Source organism: Dendroctonus ponderosae, unplaced genomic scaffold, assembly GCF_020466585.1.
Source record: "Dendroctonus ponderosae isolate FM_Combo_2020 unplaced genomic scaffold, Dpon_F_20191213v2 Dpon_F_20191213_10, whole genome shotgun sequence".
Taxonomy (NCBI): domain Eukaryota; kingdom Metazoa; phylum Arthropoda; class Insecta; order Coleoptera; family Curculionidae; genus Dendroctonus; species Dendroctonus ponderosae.
In genome coordinates this window covers 309516-324594 of record NW_026017111.1, presented here as the reverse complement: position 1 = coordinate 324594, position 15079 = coordinate 309516, and the positions used below count along the sequence as shown (strand labels likewise).

The 15079-nt window shown below is 38.8% G+C and overlaps 2 protein-coding genes across 2 annotated transcripts in view; one reads left to right on the top strand and one right to left on the bottom strand.

Moving 5' to 3' along the window:
- Nucleotides 1–15079, top strand: part of LOC109537240 (glucose dehydrogenase [FAD, quinone]) — a 386158-nt gene that overhangs the window by 84315 nt on the left and 286764 nt on the right. The gene's annotated exons all lie outside the window — the stretch shown is intronic.
- LOC109537248 (synaptogenesis protein syg-2) overlaps nucleotides 1–15079 on the bottom strand; it is a gene marked incomplete in the record, with an annotated part of 105321 nt that overhangs the window by 4169 nt on the left and 86073 nt on the right. Inside the window, 6 exon segments of the mRNA XM_048662093.1 lie at nucleotides 1841–1971; nucleotides 7820–7973; nucleotides 8032–8177; nucleotides 10132–10338; nucleotides 10694–10804; nucleotides 14672–14880. Of these exon segments, the coding sequence (XP_048518050.1) occupies nucleotides 1841–1971; nucleotides 7820–7973; nucleotides 8032–8177; nucleotides 10132–10338; nucleotides 10694–10804; nucleotides 14672–14880 (958 nt within the window).

The window sequence follows — 15079 nt, the reverse complement described above, 5'->3', positions numbered from 1 at the left end:
CGTCGGACAATTCATAAAATAATACGTATAGCGTGAAAAACCCTGTATAGAGTGACTGAGTCCACTGATTTTATTGTGAATTTTAAGAGCCTGAATTGCTTCCGCGGCTAATAATCTTATAATCCCATTGCTTGACTTTCTTTCGCTTTCGTTTGGCACAAATTCCTTCATCACTGGGGAAACATTTGAAATTTCTTGCTTTTTTTCTTTCATTTTGCATTTGCAAACGAAATTCTGATGCTCCTGTGATCAACTTCTCGTGTGAAAGAAATGGGGAAAGCACTGGAAGGCATCCAGCTCGAAGGACCAAATTGCAATCTTCTAACAATTCACTTTCAGTGTTGCCGCGTAAAGTGGCATCACAATCAATGAAAAGGCCATTTGGGAAAAACTGAAACCCATTCGGTTCATTCTTGTTCCAATTACCATACGTAATCAAATTAGTACAAACGAATATCAATTATAAAAGTGAGCGAGTCGATTTCATTAAATCGAGCAACTTTCCGGCTAAAAGGCTCTCAGGCAGCAATAGAGGCAAATTGCTTTTAAATTGATGCTCTGTACTTGGCAATAATGGCCACTCCCGTCCAAACTTGTTGAGCCGAACGGGACACTCTGGCCGAGTGAGTGTCCCATATAGGCGATGACCGAACGGGATATTTCTGGAACAGCGCAAAATTGAACTTTCTCCCCAACATTGCATTGCAACTGATTTGCCCGGATTTGTGTTGCATTTTTCGTTCGCAGGTTTTTTGCTCTTGCAACTTGAAAATCAGTTCACATTGCATATTAATCCGGTCGGGAACTTGAAAAACGATTACGCGACGGACTAACAAATTGAGAAATAAAGTTGGAAGGTCCGAACGTGATAAACGAGTCCCGGGGGAACGAATGGGGAAAGTTTATTAGGGAAATGTCGGAACGAATCAGCCTCTTCCGATTATAACTTCAGCGTTTCCCGTCTATTTGCTTCTGGACTTATCGGCAGCAGTAGACACTTCAACCGGAACCGGACTAGGATGAATTGCTACAATTATCGTTGGGCCAAATATTTGCTGTTTTCGTCACAGCCTTATGACTGCGCCATATTTTTCTTGGCGTGGAGATTCGCCCAGTTTCATGCGCCTTGAGCCCACTTCTGCTTTGGCGCGATTGCAAATCAAATAAGCTCAAAAATGGGTTGATAAAAAAGACTATTGGCCTATAGGGGAAACACTAGAAACAGGCATCTAAACGACGTTAAGTAAGTTTGAAAGGTGGGACGTTTTAGATGGCAGTTAGAGGGCTCTGAGTAGGCGCTCGATGGTCCGGGGGATATTTTATAAACAATGATCGTATATTCCACCGGCGTTATTTCCCCACTGACTGGCAGATAATAGACTCTAAATAGACTATAAAGGCAATAAATCCCCATTAGGCGGATTTTCCGTCGGGTACCCTCATTTTAACGCCACACTTGAGCGGATTTATGGGCGGCTCACTGTAACTTATTGCAGTCGTTTCGATGATTTAGCTATTGAGACGGAATTAGGTGTAGCCAAATAAAATCTTTGCCCACAGGACAATGAAGGAGGCCAGGGCGCAGTCGATAGGATAATTTGCAATGAGGCCCTAGAAGCTGAAAACAGCCGAAGAACTAAGAAACGCATTAGTGGATCTGCGAAACGTGGCAGATTGTATCTGTGCCGATTTATTTAATAAACTGACGTAAACGAGCTTAAAACATCACAGCGCAAAAGTGCCATCATCGTTAGTGTGAATCATAAATCCATAAAAGATATAAAGTGAGCGGTCACAGTTGGCGTTAGCGGGCCAAAATATGAAAGCCGACGATACTTACGTTATGATACCAGGTAATTTTGTGCTGTTTGGGGTTCGCCTTAATGTTGCACTCAAAATAAACGTCGTCGCCTTCCTTGATGCCGTCGGCATTGAGGGTGCTGCCCAAGCTGAGAACCACTTGGGGGGGATCTGGAACAGAAAAGAGCGGCCAATAAATAAAAGGGAACGACGAAAAGGGAAACAGAGTGCGGCCGCGAGATGATTTATGGGAGTTTTTATTGGATGGCATCAAGGGAACGGGAGAAGAGTTAAATGGTTTAAATTTTCTTAAATTCCCAATAATGGTTGCATGAGCGAGGCAATTTGTTTTTAGATTACTGTGCGCATTATGTTAGACGTAATGGAAATCTTCAGAAAGCGTCACGAGATCGTTTCGATTTTCATCTTTGCCTGCTTTTTTCCCTCGAGGCAATGAACGTGAAATTGGGATTTTTATTAATGAACCTGCTGGGATGTAAAAAGGAAATTCAGGGCCGCATTTGCTGAAAAATCCTTCCAACATAAAATTGCCCTGCAGCCCAGTCCAAATCAAATTGCTGAGACCCTGTAGATTATTATGTGTTTACACCCCACGTTAGGGGTGTTTGAACAGTTTGGATAAGCGTTTTAAGCTCAGGCATTCCAGCCAGCCTGAACCGGCGACGTAATTGTAAAGGAAAAATGCATTTAATGCAACTTCTGGGACTGCGTCGCTCTTTTCCATATTTCCCCACGCCGTACAGCCCATTAAAACGGTTTTCGTTTTATTAAAAACGGGGAAAACGCAATTTACCTCCGTTATAACGCGCACTGATGCCCATTTATTATGATCGCCGTTGCCATTTCTCAGCCGCAAGAAAAGGAGAAAGATTTAAATGGGCATAATGCACCACGGATATTTTCAGTTTAAATGGCTTTCTTGCGGGAATTATGAAAAACCAGCTCACAATTGTGAAATATAGTCACACTATGGCTGTTATACCAGGTGGTGGTCATTTCGCCTATAGTGCGGACTGTGACACGGATTTTTAAATGAACATTAGATTTTTAAACATTTTTGCAAATAAAGAGTATATTTTATTTAATCAGTTTTTACTGATATATTTTATCTAGTTTATTATCAGTTCTTTTGTTCTTTAAGCAGGTAATTCTGACCCGTGTTTCGTTTTTCATTTTAGGATATTTTATTTTATCTAGGAGCTTTAGTTAAGAATTATTCCTTTAATAAACTAAATCATTATTTGTCATTACTATTTCTACAATAATCATCATTGCGCATGTTTATTGAAAAAATTTAAAAGTAACAGGTTCCGTTTGAAACCGCAACGTTGTAACCGTGTTACAGAAAAATAACCGTTTATCCCACCTCTACGATCCCCCATTTAAACGGAGCGTTCCTTAGTATAGTTTGCTAATGTTCTTTGCGAAATATTCTTACCCGAAAGCAGCCCAATGCTGATTTTTGTCAGCTTCGGTACTAACTGGAATTTTAAAATGCTGTTGACTGCGCCACATTTCAATCAGTTGAGAACAACTGTTGTTAATCGGCAACTTGATTATTCGAAATTGGGATAAAATGTGTGCGTTTTGGCCCAGTTTTCGATTCGTAAACATTCGGGCGATTTTACTCCAACCAGCAGCGCAGCCCCTGTTGGCTAAATTCGGATTTGAATTACAAAGCGGTGCAGCGCTAGCAGGAAAAGCTCTAAAAGTGTTTTGCTAAACACGGTTGGCGGTTTAATCAACAAGCCGCATTGCCAGCCTGTCGAACAGTATGCCATAAACAATGTTCGCTATTTTACGTATTCCTCTTATGGATGCATTATGCAATATTTGCAGCAATGTGGAAACGTGAAAAATTCAGTCGATGTCCTTAATGCACGCTATAAACTTCCTTGACTGTCCATCCATTAATTTAGTCTTTTAGTACGTTTCGAATGACCGTCATGTCACTTGGACTGCCCATATTCCTCAACACGTGCACCCACACTAATGGGAGCTTTCGATTCGTTTAAAAGGGTTGAAGGGCCGTTTTGCTTTGTCAAAACAGTCGATTCTTTCCACTTAATAAAGAGCATTGAGGGCGCGGAAAGGTCTACTAAATTGTTCAGCACCATTCTAAATTGCTTGGTTAATATTTACCTTAGTCAAGAATCGTCGCTGTGCTCAAAAATCATGATAAATGAGCCTTAATTTGTTTAAATAATAAGTAGACTAATTGTACAGTACAAGAAGAGCAAAAATATGTGTTTTAAGTTGTTTTTAATAAGACAATATAACAAGTACTTTCGCAAGTTCTTTTGCTTCGTTTGTGAACCACGGCTTTCTGTTTCCGTTGTCGTTATCTGTGGCGCTCTGTTAAATTGCAGTGATCACCTTCTATATGTTCTAATGTTGCATATTTCATTCACCCTTTTGCCCTTTTGTATTTGATTGATTTGTATTCGCCCTTTTGTTTTTGAGCTCAGTGATTTCATTAATTTATTAAACTGTCCATCGGCACTAAACGTTTTTTTCTGGTTAAAATAAAGCACAATTTCTACTGCCTCAGCTTCCAGAGTCTTTGGGGAAATTCAATATTTGTTCTGTGGGCCCCAAAAAGCTAATCATGTACGCATTAGGAACGGCACATAGAAAAACGACTCTGCAAGTTTTCAGTAAGATTTTAACTACTGAAATTTACGGTATGTTTGCAAACATTTAAGCGGAACAGCTGAAGTATAGCACCGATTCCGCAATTTGCATCGCAAATGCACCCCAAGCGAGAGGGTTGACGCTTTGTTTTTAAAACCCTTGATGTATGGAAGACGTTTCCATAATAATGAGTGACATCAAAAGCTCCAGATTAGCGTACGGCATTTTTGCGCTTCGGCTTTATGTGCCGGTTTAAATGGGCACTTTTGAAACACTGACATGCTGTTTTCCTACATGCGTTCCGATGTTAAACTCGTGCAGTCGCTTTTTGAAAAGGTTAATCGATGATGGCCTTTTCTGACCTGGCCAGCAGGAAACATTAAGAGTTCCTGCTTTGGCGAATTCAAAAGCGACGACGTTATGAAGACATGAATACAATATTTACCCTTCGTTTTCCTCCATTCATTCGTTTTGGCGCATCATTATTCATTCATTCGGTATACTGCTTGCCGCCCACATAGAGAACGCGAAGCACCACTAACCTTGTGGCCCTCAATTATTCAAACCCCAAATTGTTTTTGATCTCGTTATTGAAAATTTAAACCATTAGCGAGATCTTTTCGTTCTTTTCAGTTCATGAAAAGCTTCATAAATCTTGTGGTAAATCTCCCCCTTTTCTTGGCCCTGTCTGCCATTAACCGCCCTAACGGGGACAGTAATGGAGAATGACTGCATCTTCAGTCGTTTATATTTGCTGCTGCTTAATTTCGGCCTGATCAGAAATCAAGCTTCACTTCACATTGCAATAGTGCACTTTGCTCTCGACAATAAAGACGGCCCCACTAGAGCCCAGTAAAGCTGAAGTTATTTATCGAGGGTGTTTATTTAGCGCTTTAACTAGGAGTTACCTGGATTTATATGCCCCCAGTGAGGGCGGCAAGGGCGAATACGAACTGCCCTTAGTTTACCCAGGGGTTGTGGAGGTTTGTCAGGTCCCAGCAGGACCAATGAGTTTTCGAAAAAAATGCATACCTAGTTTTCAAATTTCTCTTATGCTCATCTGATTCCATGTCGCTTTCTCATGCAATAGGGGTTTTCACTTTTTTTTTATGTTGATATATAGAAGGTAGTTATTGCAAACATTACACTGATATAATTTTTTTGGCAAAAAAAGTCTCCATAATAATTTTAAAGCGAATTTAAATTCAAATCAGATATTTTTCGCCAAAACCGTCGAATCCGTATCGTCGGTTGCCTATCCCGATTGTGACGTAGCAGGTCATATCAACAAAGTGTCTGTTTATTTTGTGTTTTCGCAGCTTTGTTTCATTGTAATTATCATGGTTTTATTGATTATTATTATCATCTTGCATAATGGAAAATAGTGACATTTATAGATCACAAAATAAGTGGTGTTTTATGCCAGAATGCAAGAATACCTCAATTTGTGCTCCAAACAAACTCTTTCTAGCCGGTCCCCATGATTATGCATGTAAAGTTTTATGGTTCAAAGCAGCTAGACGTGATGCTCCTAAATCAAAATCAATGTTTTTTTGTTGCGAGGATCATTTTAATGAAAGTAGGAATAAAAAGCTATTGATGAGGCAGATTCTGCCTTCGATCGTACTCTGTGTTCTGGGCAAATTCTACCTTGTACAGTGCACAAAGAACCCTCGCGTTTCAATTCCACATATTCGATATCACCATATTGTTCTCGTGATGCCCAAAATACAAATTTAAGAGTTCATTTTACTTTTAAAGCAGCCAAGTTAGGTTAAGTTGAATAAGTGAAATTCTATATATTATTCACCTAATTTAAACCAATACAGACAGATTAGTATATTGAGGAGAGAGTAACTAATAATGAATTTACAGATTTTTACTTACGCTGCTGCTTTGATACCCTTAAATTCGGATGAATTAAAGCGATCGTCGTTTTTTTAAAAATTCGGTAACCATAAATATATGTACACATAGTAAATTGTTTGTTGACGCTGTAGAGAATCCTTCTGAAGCCATTTTTTTAGTCGAACACAAACTATAAATTATKTAAATCYACAAAATRATTAATGAAACACAACCACACAACTAAACACTATGCACAGAACGTAARCAATYCGCCWTKTATATGACCAGWGACGTCACAACCAATAGYAKTGCGTTTTAGAGATTCATGAATAATTTGAATTTTAGCTGAATTTGTTTRTTAAATATTTAACAAAATAGCAATAKATGGATAGTATAAACTTATTTAATCTTTCATATATATTACCATAGATTAATGTTCAGTTWGTAGRAATWTTTGAWACAATGAMAACGYTGTGTGTAGGGACGCTGTAGGGGTGATTYTYTTATATAATTCTTCTATTCTTCTCTATAATTTGCTTTAGCAGGCGACCACTTTTTTGCTTTTTTATTGCAGGTTCTTTGTAAGTTTTACGTGAAACACAGAAGGAATGCTAATAGTCCCTTGAGCGGTTTCAGGAAGGCGCACATTGTCCCAAACAGCTTATTAAAGCGTAAAGTTCATCTCAGTATTGACACACGCAGTAGGTCGCTATAAGTACAAACGCAAAACGAATTCACTGATAATAAAGAACAAACTAAACAGTTACACAAGCAAATATTTACGGCGTGTTTCGGGGATGCTTTCACATCGACAAGGAGCCGTTTAAAGGGGCGTTCGGGAGCTTCTTGCCGACGAGAATTACGTTTTTGTCTCTTGGCAAATATTTGGTTGGGAAATTTAATTTTTAATTTCCAATACCTACGAAGTGCACTGTTAAAAATGAGTTGAAAATTCAGTTACTTTTCAGTAAGTTTTGTAACTGAAAATTCAGTTTTTGGTTGTTGCAAATAAATTCATGCACATTTTGATTGAATTTTCAGTATTTTTGTTGGAAATCCAAAATTCAATAACATGGAACTGAAAAGTTTTCAGATCTTAACCTATTTGCAGGTACTGATTGAAGATCTGTCACTTCGTACTACAACGGACAAATTAACAGATTTTCAGCCAATAGAAACACTCGCATCATCGTATCATCGTATAAACGTATGTATGGCTCTTCTTTCGACAGTGACAGCAGACCGTTGAACAACAGCAATATAAAATAACCTTATTCTTCTTATTTTTTTTACCAAAAGTCATTTGTATTTTCAATAACAAGTATCTGAATTTTCAGTTGCGTGTGCGCGTCAGTTACATTTGACTGAAAATTCAAGCAGATTTTTCTAGCAGTGTGGTACATTTTACAAAAGTTTCTCTCAGCGAGAGGGAGAATGTCCAGAAGCTATCAATGGCAGCTCGACTAGTTTTATTTGCATGCCCTTCAGGTTATATTTTTTACATTACATTACTTACAGACAACATTCAGCCTGAAGGAATCCTCCTGACTGTAAGCGAGCAGCTTGGGATTAGTGCCGATACACTTCAGAACAGTGCCGTCATCCTCAGGGACTGGCGCGAAACTAACCGAGCTGAGTACGAGTGATTCGTTACTGTCCGTGTCGTGAAACTGCAACAAGTCGAATCTTGCACAAAAAAAATGTCTTTTAACAATGCAAATCGCCTACCTTTCCTCGCTTGAATTCCCGATTGTCCCTACTCCAGGACACGACCGCTCTAGGCCGGGATCCAGTCACTTGGCAGTGAATGGTGATTTCTTCGTTAGCCACCAGTTGCATGGGCTTGGTGGGAATAATTACGTGAAGGGGCCGCACTGCAAACGATAACACATTGTTAGGAAATGTGTGGAAAACACATTGGAGCCGGGGTTTATGGAAACTGGATACGCCGCAATTTCCAAACAATCGCATTTTCACGTCGGTAAATAATGTATCGACGTCGCACCAACTGAAAGGCATCGAGTTACGTGTATAATTTGGGGGAAGAACTGATTTGCAATGGCTTGTTTCATTGTTTGCCTGATTGCCAGGGGGGGTTCGAATGAATTATTCTCATTGCAGCTTGTAAGGGCGGCATTTTAATCAATTGGTTTCAACTTCTTGATATTTTAAGCAATTTTCGGAGACAGTTGGCTACTTTGAAAGAGAATAATAAGAAAAAATATGCCGTAGAGCAAACGCTGCCAATCAGATGACCACGGTTGAAGCAGAATATTCGAGTGTTGCCACACGACTATATAAAAGCGAGCGCGCCACGTCCCAAACGTAACATTTCCAATATAAAAACGATTGAAGGTTTAAGATGGATTCACACGACGCCAAAAAACATAAAAGTTTGCATAACGAAAACTCTAACGAACTTGGTTGAGGCTATTTGATGATTTGAAACAGGACAAGATGCAATGAAAACCTCACTGATTTACCACCAACTCCAACAGTCGTTCATCTATCTGATAAAATGCATAAATTGGAAAAAGGGCTCACAAAAAAATTGTAAACTTAAGTCCAATTAATCCAGAGAAAATGAGTTACCAGAAAGCACATTGGAGAGCGACATGCTCAAGTAAAGATAGCCAGTGCTCGTTGAAAAATCTGATTTAATCAGGAAAACTCGACGACGTCGAAATTTAGAAAAGGGCTCCTTTTATGCAAAAGAACATTTGAGAATATTGCGTCTTGATTGGGTAAAACTAAGTGTAACGGAAAAAGATTGTTTCACGCTAAATTAAACTTGAAAATTCAATCATTTCGGAAACAGTAAAAATACTTCACCGCTTTTGCCCCGTGTTTATAAAAACTTCCAAAGGGAAAACGGTTCGTTACCGGCGAGTTTTCCTTATTTTTTTCCTTTATCGCTTGTTTTCCTTGGACTTTGAATCGAGTCGGGGCAATATTGCTTAATTTGCAAAACGTCGGATATTTTGGGACAAACAACACTTTTAAATGTAGAACTAAGTGTTCAAGTTCTAACAAGGACTGAGTTCGTAGATTTTCATCGTCTATTCTGGTGCGTTTCAATTCTTCTATCATCTTCTAATGTTGGATTTTTCTAAAGCAGGGATAAAGAGGAGTGAATGGTGCTTATTTTGTCTTTTCTCATCATGAAGCTAAGTTGTTTGCCTGCTACTCTTTCCTTGCATATATTGTGTATCCTCCAATGGACAATTTGGGGCTCATTAAGCTGCTGCTTGGGCAACAATATAAATTCCAGGAAGACCCACTTTTCCGGGATATTGCCGGTGTCTTATAATGGTATTGGTAGTGCAGTTTCTGTTGATAAGGAATTTTCTATGTTATTTTCAAGCGTTGTTAATACTTCTTTAGCTCACAGTAACATTTTAGTTGGCTTTGATGAGTTTTTCCACTGCGTTTTGCGTTGGGACGTCATTTCGTTCGCTCTTTAATGTTCAATGTTTCTTTATGTTTGCCTTCTCTGATATTTCTTTGGGTTCTCTTGCATCTTGTGAAGCATTTCCTCATGCACATCTTATGTTTTCGACCTTAATTCTTCAAAAAATTGTTTGTGATGTCCTTTACCACTCTCTAAAAATGTTAAAAATAACATGTTCTTTTTGAAATCGCATTTTGAAACCTATTACCAACGTGAAACTGGAACATTGTAACCCTGTTACAGAAAAATAACCGTTTATCCCACCTCTGTTTCTTTTTTGATGATTATTGTTTGATAATTTTCTGCTGTCTCGCCTACTGTTTTATTGAAAACACATTTTTTTACATTAAAACTACTAAATTTCCACTCATACTTACGCAACAGCTCTAATTGGACCCCATTTTCAATGGGTGTGATCAAATTGGTGTTACTAGCCTGACATTTGAAGGTGGAATTCAGCTTGTCCCTAGTGACCTCCTTGATGTCCAGGCGATTAACCACTACTTTGGGTTTGGTCAGGACTTCCCTTTGTCCAGCCACCAAACGGCCATTGACAAACCAGGACACTGTTGGAGGAGGATTGCCTGTAACACGACCATCATCAGGATTTATCCGATTAGTTCTCTTTTAACATTATGCCGGTGATAATTAATTAAAATTCCCGTAAAGGATGACATACGTTGCAAGATAATGTAGCAGATGAATGTAATTGATAAAAGTTTACAGGCAAGAGGCAACTAAACGAAATTCGAACGAACACGAAAGTAATTTGCTTCAGGTAGCAGCCGTTGCGGCTTCATTCCCAACTTGCAAACTTCAAGTTATTAGTGGAATTGTACCTCTAAATGGGACGTTTCCTAAACGAGGACAGTTTGCATTTGAGAAGACCGAATTCTCGAGAGTCTGCAAAGAACTATTTGAGGCAAAACTGCAACTTACCTCCTCGAACCTCGCAGGTTAGCACCAGTTTGCTGCCCTCCTCCAACGGGCCCACAACGCCCGAAACATTTCGTCCCATATTGTCGTAAATCATGATCTGATGAGGTGGAACTGTAACGGAACAAACAGTGCAATCAGTGCCAACCTAATCAGAGGCAAATCCAGTCGGATTGATTTTGCTGGAAGACCATCTTATCGCGCATTTAGTGCTGCAGATCGAGATATATAAAAGTTCGGAACGTAAATGAGAAAAGTTTTTAAGGGGCAAATTAAAAAAGGAAAACTTTGAAAGCCGACCAAAGTTTGCTGATGATCATAAATTTTATAGATCTTTGCAGGCACACGTGTCATGGAGTTTCTTGAGTGTGTTTTTTACGTGTTATGTATAATAGTCGACGGGATATTTCCGACCATGTTTATGGTTCTATTATTGTTTGACTCATTTCTAGAAAGTTTGGTAAAATATAAAAATGTCTCAGAAGGTAACGTTTCCCTACGGTCTGTGGTAAAAGTATTGACAGTTTTTGCAATCTGGGTACCGAAAGCAGTTTTATTAACAAATGTTTTCGAGGAACTGAATTTTGATTAATAGCGTTAATTTCATGAGCATCGTATCCTGGCAAATTATGCTCATGGCAATATTGTTTTTTATGTCCCTTGATATAATGGTAGAGTAAAGTACGTACAGATCTCGAGATGTGGTAACCTCAGATAACTCAGGACTGATTCAGCAGCTCATCTCATTAGGAGAATTTTCAAAAAAAATATTTCTTTCAAAGCACATTATTCAAATAACTATTTGCTTAGAAAGAGCGGAACTGAACATTTGAACGACATGTTTAAAGTAAATCAACAGAAAGTGATCCCTAATGGACATTCCTCCATAAATGTCCATCTTGAATGGCCGATATGTTTGCATGCATTCTGTTTGTATTAGATGCTTTAAACGTTTGCAATGCCGAACGAAATGAATGATCGTTTCACCCTACTTTACTTAGCCCACAATTCCAATGGATTATAATCCATTGGAATTGTGGGCAAAGTAAAGGACAAGTCATAACTTGTTCGTTTTGCAAGTCATAACCTGTTTTTTTCGAATGTTGTTGACTAGGAACGGAATTAAAAGATATAAATAAATATTTTCTAGCTTTGTTTTCCAGGCAAACTAGCCTAAATGTACATTCAAAATAGGCAAGATTCGTCCATTAAATGCACATACTAGAGCTTCAGCTGCTGTTTGACGGTTGGATCTATGGGTTTTCAAGATAGATGGCATGCCAAAATCCGATCCAGGCTCGTAAAACTCAATATGTGAAAAATCGAGTTAATTTCATAGTGGCTTTTTATGAGCTTTCCCCGAGCTCATTAAGCGAATTAATGTATTTTCAATCATCGCGGTCACGTCAACTTGTCCTGATCGACTATGTGATTGATTAGCGCTCAAAGTCGCTCAGTGTATTGGAATTATTTAAAAGCTGTTTCATGTTTAGGCCCTTCGGGATATTTCAGTTGCTGGGCATCATCAATTAATTTCAAATAATTTAAGCATCGACGGCCGCAAAACTCCCCAAGTATTCTCATAAAGACGATTCATAACTTCTCAAGCTGAAGAAAGTGAGTGTTTTGCAAAGTGCTAATTTTCCTCAAGCTTAAGATGAATGTGGGTGGCTCGTGCTTAGAAAACATCAGAAACACGGATATAATTGCACTGTTTTAAGGCAACAATTCAATTTCGCGTGCTTTCATAATGCCCGTAAATATGAGAGCATTAATATGCACACTGCTGTTAGTTTAAATACACATAATTCCGGCAGTAATGTTGGAAATAACAAAACTGCTTTATCGACATCGCGTGTTGTGTTCGGGCATAAAAAAATTACGACCTGGCAAAATCAAGTCTAAATATACACCATGGGCAGTATCGATTGGCCTAAAGGTGCAAATAAAATGGCATGCTACTCAGGTTTTGGCTGCAATTCCAGTACACTAATAAATAATTCCTTCAGTTTGTTCGTCGACACAAGTTAATACCCAGCTTCAGTTCTCATTTCCTCGATTTTTGGAATTTAATTTTTAATTCGTTGCAAAACTTTTTCCATTTTCCATTAATAGAATTGTCTACTGCAATGGAGATTCTCGGCGCAGAAGAGGGGGCTTTTTGAACACTTCGAATTAATATCCAGTTGGGGCTGCAACGCGTTTTCAGCTAAGTAGTATAATGCACTTTTATTTGCTGAAAAATTCATCTAGTGTTGTTGTTGATGAATAGATACGGATTTTATTTTAATTTTAGCGTCTTGGGACTGCTTTCAACAAGATGACGACCTTTTCTAGTTGAATAATGAACGAACTTTAGTCAGGATCACTGGATTTTTCTTCTTTTGGAAAGTTTTTTGGCTGTTCTATGGTTTTATTCCTGTTCAAATGTTTCTTAACCCCGACATCTGTTCTTTTCCAATTCCTCTGCATCTCTCGATTCCCATTTCGTTAAAATCTGTAGGATTTTGATTAAGTTTTTATATTTTGTATGTTTGCTGTTCTTTGTTCAATACTTTCATTAATTTGATAAAGTTTGACGCGGTGTTTTTAACTGTTCACATTTAATGCCTCCTAGAAGAACTTCCTCCTATATTTTTTATTCGACTAAATTTGTTTTTGTAAGTTGTTTGCTCTGCTTCGTCCATTTCTTAAGGTCATTTGTTACTTATGATATTAAAAGACAGCAAACAGATTACAGTTTTTTGCCTCTCGTAGGGATGGTCGGTATTTAACGTAACCGTTAAAATAACATTGTTACAAACGTGTAACCTGAAACCGTAGTTACAGCTAGCAGATTTAACCGGTTGTTTTTGGAACCGTTTCTTAAACCCAAAAAAGCCGTTTGCAACAGCACAGAACCGATGCGACACCGTCGAGCGATCTATCGAGCTGCAGCCGTTTGCCGACTTAAATTTTAAAAGGTTCCTTTTGGAACCACATTTTGAACCTATTACCAACGTGGAACTGGAACGTTGTAACCTTGTTACAGAAAAATAACCGTTTATCCCACCTTTAGTCTCTCTTAAAAATGTTGATCTTTCTTATAAATTTTTTTATATCTGAATTATTTAGTGCTTTCTTTGCGCGTTTTATGGCATTTTTATAGCAGTGCTGCTTTTGTGCTGTTACAACGCAGCACGCAGTTGAAACTTCGACTTCGTTAACATTTTTGGGGATCTCTGCTATTCTTCTCCTCCTGCAATTTTGGACTTCGAAACTGTATTCTGTACTTATTTAAATTTCGTTTTTACTTTAAATTTTCCGTATTGTAGCTAGTTAGTCTAACAAACAGCCTTATAAACATGTGCCACATTTGTTATTCGCTATTTGCAATCAGAAGCCAGATCACTTTGTAATGTTAAACATTTTTGGAAAGTTTCAGTGCATTTTCAATTTATAAAGACACACTCATTATCGAAACTCCTTCACCTTTCGAACATTTTGTGCATCTGAACAGCCTTTCTCTGAAACTGATTGGAAAGCAAATTTGGCAGCTGTTGGCTAGGAAAACTGATGTTCAAAGATGCGTTTTTGTGGTTTAACATTTTCTAGAATCGAATATTTTGCCTAAAATACACGCAAAAATGGCAAGACTAATCATGAGCCAGTTTTCCATCGCCAAAGGCGAACGGTTCAATATTAACACAGTCGACAGCCAACGGTGGGAATTTAACACAAATCATATTGATTGAAGGATCGGCAGATCTCATTTAAATTGTTGATAGAAAGCATATTAACCGCATATGTCCGAGGCTGACGATTCTATTACAAGCTGATACCGATATTGGCTGCATCGGCACTTCATTAAACTGGATGCAGCCTCTCCAGCCCTATTTCCATTGCCTTCAGATTGCCTCGGTCATGTTTATTTGCCGCCAGCTTTGTGTCCATGCATGACATGTCGGTTGGCCTTAATTACTTTGCCAATAACAAACTTACCAATCACGGTCAGGTTCAGGGCGGAATTGCGGGTGGGGTTTGTTCTGAAGTCCACGCGGCACCGGTAGATTCCCTGATCCTCCAACAGGACCTTTTCCAGATGGAGGGTGGCCGGTTTGGGGACGGTGAAGAATTGGGCTCGGTGTCCGAACACCTGAGGATCCGACCAGTGAACCACATCGGATAGCGATTTGCCCCGCACATCGAAGCTGAAACCAAAAATAATGTTATTCACATTGTAATCAAATCAATACATGGCTATTCTCAGTCAGTCACGCCAGGGGCGGCGCCGCAGTGCTCCTCAAACCCATCTCCAAACTAGGCAAAGCAAATCCTCCCCACCTCAACAACCCTTTGAACGACTGCATACATGTTACTATACCCTACTTAAATGACTTAATTCACGTA